The sequence below is a fragment of the Diadema setosum genome, chromosome 7 (genome assembly GCF_964275005.1).
Source record: "Diadema setosum chromosome 7, eeDiaSeto1, whole genome shotgun sequence".
Classification (NCBI taxonomy): domain Eukaryota; kingdom Metazoa; phylum Echinodermata; class Echinoidea; order Diadematoida; family Diadematidae; genus Diadema; species Diadema setosum.
The window spans coordinates 27,094,016-27,101,973 of record NC_092691.1 but is presented as its reverse complement, the minus strand read 5'-3'; the positions used below and the strand labels follow the sequence as shown (position 1 = coordinate 27,101,973).

The 7,958-nt window shown below is 37.9% G+C and overlaps 1 protein-coding gene across 1 annotated transcript; it reads left to right on the top strand.

The window, feature by feature from the left end:
• LOC140231029 (SKA complex subunit 1-like) lies at positions 1 to 5,205 on the top strand. Its single transcript, XM_072311182.1, has 7 exons — positions 1 to 89; positions 569 to 687; positions 1,736 to 1,875; positions 2,351 to 2,457; positions 3,306 to 3,458; positions 3,969 to 4,138; positions 4,983 to 5,205. The coding sequence occupies exons 2-7, from the start codon at positions 597 to 599 to the stop codon at positions 5,135 to 5,137; spliced, it is 816 nt and encodes a 271-aa protein (XP_072167283.1). The 5' UTR covers positions 1 to 89; positions 569 to 596; the 3' UTR covers positions 5,138 to 5,205.
• Positions 5,206 to 7,958: the final 2,753 nt, after the last annotated feature.

Here is a 7,958-nt window from a genome sequence, read left to right as displayed (position 1 = left end):
CAAATTGTGAGCTGCGGGAACATTTGAAAACCGGTGAAGTTTTGTCGATGCGAAACCTCTTGGAAGGGCCAACACAACAAAAGAACAAGGTAAATTTTACATGGACACTTGTACATATGTATGAATCGTGCAGATATTACCTGATTTCCATTTTCATAGGACTATGATATTATTTTACAGAAATGACGAGTGCTGAAATGAAAGATCTAACTGCCACTGCTGGTCCCAAGTATTGACTAATTTGTTGGTTCGCAAGTGTGCAAGTTGAAAGGCGTGATTACGATTGCAAGCGTAAGACATTCGTATCTGAAACCTTAGCCCTTTAATCAATTTATTTAATGAAATAAGTGAAGTGGTCTCGGTACATAAATGAATGTGACTATAGTAAGGATAACGTAGTGTCTAAATGTCCTTTTGTTTACTTGCTGGTGTCTGTGAATTACGCTGAAACTGGGGTCTAACGTCTAACGTTAACTCTAATGCCAATGCGAATGGGCCATATAGGGCCAAATAAGGCCAGGGTCTAGACAAGTCTAATACTAATATACTTTTTCCCTCCTCCTCACAGATTACTAGTAATATAGGAAGCATATTTGATGATGGATTCCACCTCTTTAGAAGGTCTGCAAGCTTACTTCGAAGTAAAGCTTACGAGCTTGACAACATGCATGGATTTAGTATCTATTGGTGAGTCTACAGTTGTAGATGTTCTACTTCTACCTAGTATGTAATGTAATTTACATCACCATTACATTTTATGTACCTTGATTTTGTAGTTTACTATGAATTCTCCTGTCAATATGACAAATGAGTTCTGTGATAAGCAAGCAGGTCATGTGCTGAGCTAGTGAATTTTCATGTGAAAATGGAGACACTTTGATGATGCAAACCGCAAACAATCAGCCATAGCCCACGGCAAAGAAACAAATCTACACAAGAGGATTCTGATCTGCTTCCCTGTCTCATTCTGTGCCTGATTGGTTTTGTTGGCAGCCAGCCAGCAACTGTGCTCTGTTTATAAAACTTCAAAAACTTTTTGTGCTTTGCCTTTATGACGTAGACTGGTGGGGCCTCCAAGGAGCTCTTTCTTAACTACTTGTAAGCAGTTGCATCCCCAGAGCAAGACTTCATAACAATGTTGCAGTTCTCAATGTTTTCTTTTGCTAGTATTAACTAGAAATCCATCCTTAAACTTAGGAGCTCCATTAATAGCCCATCGTGTCTTTCTAAATTCTAATTGTTGAACTGATGCTTGATTCAACAGTGGCATAATCACACCATTCACAGTTTGTTACTACTATACTAGTGGTAATTTTTATCTGTGTGCACATAAGAGTCTGCTTCAGTTGGGGTGAGAGTCTCACATCAAATTCAAAGACATGAGACCTGGTAGGTCTGTGATTGCGTATTGACTTTTTTTGTAATCTTTAATGATTCTTGTCAATATCCAATGTATCACACACCACTCTAAGGAAAAGAGCACCAATATACAGTAACAGGTTATGTGATACTTCATTGTACATTTTGGTTCAGTGGTTATTCTAGAAGAAACATAAAGTACAGAGTGTGTGAAACTGGTAGGGTAGATGAATAGATGATGCTGTTTCTGCCTCTGTGTGTGTGTGTAGAGGTACCCTTGGTTGGTACCTATTCCTGCCTGAGAGGACTCTTGTTTCACTTTTTGGAAGTTCAAACTAAAGCCCTTTTCTCTTTCCCATCTCCCTGTGTAACCCAGCATCGGAGCCGTATGGGGTGCAGTCAGAATGTCGGGAACAGCTCCTCCGTATGGAGCAGGATCTATGTGAGGCAGAGTCTGCTGTGGCCCAGCTGAAAGAATGGGTGAAGACAAAGCGGGAACAGCTGGCTGCCGCTCAGGTAGGAATACAAATATACTTTGTTTTTCTGCTCGATGAAAGTCATGCATGGTTCTGACTCACTGATATATGCTGGAGAAGGGGATTATGAGAGATGCCTGGATAGCTTCTGATATCAGATGATTTAACTAAATTCTGTCCTAGAATACATGAAATGGCATTCCTTTGGAATGTCACTGTCAAACATTTATGTCATATACTCAGCAATGTACATGTATATGAAACACTTTGTTGAGACCATGTAACTCAGTGAGTCAATTAATCATGAAAGTCTTCTGTGATTTCCCTTATTCAAATGATCTCTTTGCTCCTGTATTCTAGTTTTTCTAGTTTTTGTTTATCTCCCGGTCTTCAGACATTGGCTTCTAACCTATGAGGTTTCAGGGTTTTCCTCATGGCATTGTGTTTTCATGGTTTGGTGACATTCAAAAGAATGGTTTGCACATGAAAAATAGAAATTATTATTCCCCCTACAGGTCCTCCATGAAAATCTCAAGAGCTTAAACAGCCGACTGCACTACATCGAAGGCCATCTACCTGAAAGACTTCCAGTTCAACAATCTCACCACCAAACTCAGCCAATGTGAGCTTTTGCTTTAAAAAAGAAAAAAAGAAAAAGAAGAAAATACATAAATGCAGAGCAGAATTAGTATCTGCTGCATTACTGACCAGTGTAAAATGAGGCAAATGCCATATCAAACATATGCAGAGGATTTTGTTATAATGCTATAAATAAGATAGTCATGTATTTTATAGATGTGGTTATATTTTAGCATTGGTTCTATCCATTTTGACTACCAGCAATATACAATAATGTTGAGCATATTGATGAGCATCGTTGGAAAAAAAAAAAGTGTGAGATATAAATAAGTGAATTTACTGCTAATACATTGTTTGATTTGGTAGTGATGATTATGCACAGCATGCCTCAATATTCCTGGGATATGCCAATAGGTCATTTGTATGCTTAGATACTGTCTCTAAGCTGAGCCCAAAACAGGTGTCTAGACTACCGGTACATTGTCCAGTTCAAAGAAGAGAAGAAGAGTTTTCAGACTTTTGTGTCCAAATTGTGGCAGTGTCACAAAATCTAATAATGCTTACTGTGAACCATGTGATTTTTTGAAGGTGTAAACAGATGTCATCTTTCAATGCCCATTGTATTCATTTCACATTAAAAAAATTATGTAGTCACTAAGAGAAGGTATATTCATTTTCTCAGTAAACCAAAAATGAATTGGTCTGTCATTCTATATTATTCTTGAACTTTGATAGTATTTGAACATATCCCTGCAACCATTCAGCATTCTTGTTTTCCCAGTGGAAGCAAAGTGAAGTTAATCTAATCCAAACATGTCTGAGAGTGTTGGGGCTGAAGGGTTACTGTAGCTCTTTAACGATGTCCTGACACCATTCACGATGCCATTTCAGTGTGGAGGATAGTCCCCCTCTGCAGTCGAAGCCAGTCACCAGGAACGCTGAGGAGAACACAAGAGAGGGACCGAAATCCAACAAGCCCAGCAAGCCACCCCCGTCCCCTCTCATGGACTACGTCACCGTACCGGAGTTTGAGGCTGTGCCGAAGTAAGTCTCGCTCATCAGCACTAGCACCCTTCAGATGCAAAGGGCTGGGGAAAGAGGTTATTGTAGAGATGTCAAAGACCAGCATTCTTTGGCGTAGCATGAATGTTCAGAGCAGAAGCACTCTCATTTTTGAAGGTTCATGTTGCTTGGTAGAGGATGTAATGTACTTCATTTTATTCATGAGTATTTTGCTGAAGGAAGTGTGGATGTTCTATGAGAGCACAATAGTGTATTAAGTGGAGATATGAAATCATTTCTGTTCGTTTTTTTATCCTGGAAAAAAGGAACAAACTTAACAACTAGGCAACGTATTGCAGTCAATCTCCTGAAAGAATATTGCTTTTCTCTTATTTTAAGCATGTAGAATCATGTGAAGAAATTTCTTGAGCAATGAAGCGAGCACAAAATTGTCAGTTTCACTGAATGTTTGAGAGTGTGTATGCATGAGTCTGTATTTGCTGTGAGAAAATATTCATTATTTTTGTCTTTGCTTGGCCTTTGTGTTTCCAGGTACATGAAGGGACGTATGACATACAACAGTATCAACGAAATTGTAGACGGCTTCAACAGAGCCCTGGAAAGTAAATACCACCTCATGAAGCGCCCTCGCTCTGGTTTAAACGACCGTGACCGCAAACAGTACTACAAGTACAAAGAGCAGGAAAACAAGAACACTGCAGGTATGAGAGTAGTATGGCAACCCTCAGTAAGTGTATTTCTGGGTGGGAATGGAGGAATGGGGATGGATCAACTGTAGGCACTTCTTAGGTTGATTGATTGGCTGTTTTACCTTTCATATCAGTGCACAATCTCTGCAACTTTAAGAAATGTAAATCAAGAATATACTTGGAGAACTGTGTTCTGATATCTGCATGAAAGCTCTTTATGTTTTCTCTTTCTCTCTCTGTCAAATGACATAATACTCTTTGCTTGTGTGGCTGCAAAGTCTGCTGAATGCAATCATACTGGATGCAGATGGCAAACAGTCATTCCACTTTGCCAGATATTCTGAAAATTTGTTGGGTTTTTTTTTATGCACGCAAAGCACTAATGAAGTCAACATAGCACACATCAAACAGAAAGTATGATGTGCTTATCATTGACTTTAGAATCATACTTCTGCACATTTGACTCTTGCATAATAGTAATTTTTTCAGTATGGACGGATTTTTTAAACGTAGATATGGCTATGGGACAGGGTGATTGAAACAAGTTAAAGTCCTCATGTGAAGCTGCTGTTTGAAACATTTTTAGGATTATTAAAAATCATTACATTGACTGTAATATATAGCAGATGTTAATGCATGCCCATATGCTAACGAAGATGTACTTTCAGTTTAATTTTTTTCTTGTACATTTATCATTTTCAGGCAAGTAAAAGATAGCAAAGTTGAATGGGAGGCCTTTTTCCCCTACTGATTGGCACAAAGAATTGCAGAGCTTAACCTAATGGGTAGCACAGATTCATGATCAGTGATAGTTACACAACAAAAAAAGAAGTTGTGTTTTGCTCACATCATGCAGGTGCATACTTCGTCACAGAAGACGACCTTAAGCGACTTGGTAAGCTGAAGGTAGACTCATCGGCGAGGGCGGCGCTGACGATGCTCAGACACTGCGGTAGGATGCGGGAGATTCGTGGGGGCGGCCTGACTCGCTACGCGGTGATCCCCCTGTGAAAGTCAGCCATCTCATCCATGTACTGAGGACCGACAGCGGTGCGTCGATGCTATGGTTTGCGCAGAGAAATGAGGCAAAATTTGGTGCCCATGGGCCGTACTATGATTTGCGCTGGATCATGTGAAATCGGCAGACATTAATTGAAGACGGCATCATCTTTCAGACAATAAATAAGTTAACCAGGATTGTCCGCGTGCTGATAAGGAGCTCTTGATCTGTTTTCACTTTGAGGCCATAGTTCAAAAATTAGGGAGAGATGATGTTGGTTGTCAGCATTCCAGTGAGCAGTCCTATGATTATTGGATATTGCATGTATCAATAGGCTCAGAGCATGGATAGCTTTAGAAAGTGTCCCCAATTTGTTGGCTGGACTGATACATACTTGTGAAATACTGCTGCATATGAGAGTCGCGGGCTTTAATAGAAGTATATTTTGTGACGAACCCCTTCATCACATCCCCAACAAACAAGTTTACAACGCTGCATAGTAATTAACATGTATATGGTCAGTCAGTTTTCTGAACATTGTGTGAACAAAGCACACGTTTTGCATGCTTAAGGAATTATGCGATAATGTCTGTTGGACCTGACATTGCCATGGTATCCACATAAACAAGCTAATAATCTCTCAGAGCAAAGCAATCCCCCAGTTTATTTTAGTTCATTTTATCTTAACTGGAATACATTTGTGGTTATAATATCCAACCCTTTTTTTCAAGTACCTTTCTTAGAAGGAGTCTGGCATTGAATTAGGCATTTTATCCATGGAGTCCTGAGGAATTTTGCTAAAATAATTGCCATCTTTCATCACTAATTTGGCACCCTGTATCTGAGAAATTCTAGATGGCACTCACTGTCTGAATTCATAATATCACCACAAATTTAGAAACAAAAAAAATACTAAAATTACCAATGTGAAAGACGCAGGAACTGTAACTCTTCTGAAATGAGTTGTCAGTTAAAGAATCACTCATAACTGTGGGAACTACGAACCGCTTGCAAATTCTGCAACTAAAATACACAATTTTAGAAGAACCACAACTAATGCAAGAGTACATTTTTACTCTACCTTCTGAAATGATAACTGTAAATACATTGTAGTAAACAAGTAAACAAGCGTTGTCTCGCCCACATATCGCACTTTGTGACGACAGTATTTTCGAATGTAAGTTCATTGACCTTTTGACCTTTGACCTTGTTGGACTTCACCCATGTTCAATTTGATTGGCATCTTTAGATGATGTGCCTGTGGTATGACTTAAGTGGTCATAGCTCAAAGCTGTGAAAAGTTATAGAGAGTACACCACAATACTATGTGTACAGTACTTATCAGGTAAAGTGCAGTGAAAATTTGACCTTTAACCTTGTCAGAATTAACCAATATTCAAACTTGATTGGAATCTTCAGGTAATGTACTGTACCTGTAGTATGAATTTGGTGGTCATAGCTCAAAGCTGTTGAAAGGTATTGAGAGTACACCACAATACCATATGTACAGTGCTTACCAGGTAAAGGTCATAGACCATTTGAACTTTGAACTTGTAGGACTTTACCACATTCGAACTTGACTGGCATCTTTAGATATTATGTACATGTGGTGTTATTTGGTGGTCATAGCTCAAGTCTGTGGAAAGTTATTGGGAATACACCATGATACTATGAGTACAGTGCTTATCAGAGCAAGTTGCTGACCTTTTGACCTTTAACCTTATCAGACTAAACCCATTTTTAAAATTTGACTAACTTTTTTTGGTTGACATTTTTCTGTTTTATACCTGCATTGTGAGTTTGATGGTCTTAGCTCAAAGCTGTACCAAATAAAAAAAAAAACAACAACAACAACAACAACGGAATAGTAACGCCTTTGTCTTGCTTTCACAATGCAGGCAAGACAAAAAGTGATAACGATTAAAACATAGATGTACCTAAACAACAAAATGTTAAAATTCTCCAGGAATTTATAGGTCAAATGTGATTCATGTTGAAGTGTTTCTTCTCATTAGTCTCCATCACCAACGATGCACTTTGCTGATTTGTTTTTGAAGTTCTATCTTTTTTTTTTAAAAAAGAAACCTCTCATGATCTCAAAAGGAGGTAGATCAGTGTCTATAATGAATGACGTCAAGAAGCCATCCACTGCATAACATAAAATCCAGTGTGTTATGTCTATTCTTCCACTTGTTGTTACAAAACAAACAAATTCAAAAAGCAAGAAGAAACCAAAATAATTGTCATCGCTTTTGTTGACAGCGTTATGAGAACATTACTACAACTGTACATTGTAACATGTTTTTGTTTTTGTCTTTTCCAGTCATATGTCATCAGGACTGGAAAAGTACTGTAATGACTGTAATTATGATTTTGATTTCAGGATGTCCTACCGGTGTTGTTATGTACAGTACATGTATTTCGAAACCCAGCAGTATCATACAAAAGAAGAGTTGAATTATATAAACATACTGTCATGTATTTTATAACAATCACATCATGCTCTTATTCATATGTACTGACATGTTGTATACTGTTGAACCGTACCTCACAACTGCAGTATGATATACAACTGTATATAAAATTTTCTTGTGTGTAAAATACTGCACATTCGAATGAATATTTTGAAGCATATTTGTGTTCACAAACATTCTGTAGGCATGAGCAGATTTGTTCTGTTGTTGTGCAGCCACTCCTATAAAAAGTTATGTATATATATATATATATATATATATATATATATATATATATATTTATATATTTATATGTATATTCATATACATATATATACAGTGCACTCCCATTATAACAAACAAGGTTATACCGAGATTT

What these genes read in the sequence shown, in the direction of transcription:
- LOC140231029 (XM_072311182.1), top strand. Translation starts at nt 597, where the DNA reads ATGATGGATTCCACCTCTTTAGAAGGTCTGCAAGCTTACTTCGAAGTA. An exon ending in CATGGATTTAGTATCTATTG is followed by an intron (nt 688 to 1,735) that starts GTGAGTCTACAG and finishes TGTGTAACCCAG; the next exon opens with CATCGGAGCCGTATGGGGTG. An exon ending in GGAAAACAAGAACACTGCAG is followed by an intron (nt 4,139 to 4,982) that starts GTATGAGAGTAG and finishes CACATCATGCAG; the next exon opens with GTGCATACTTCGTCACAGAA.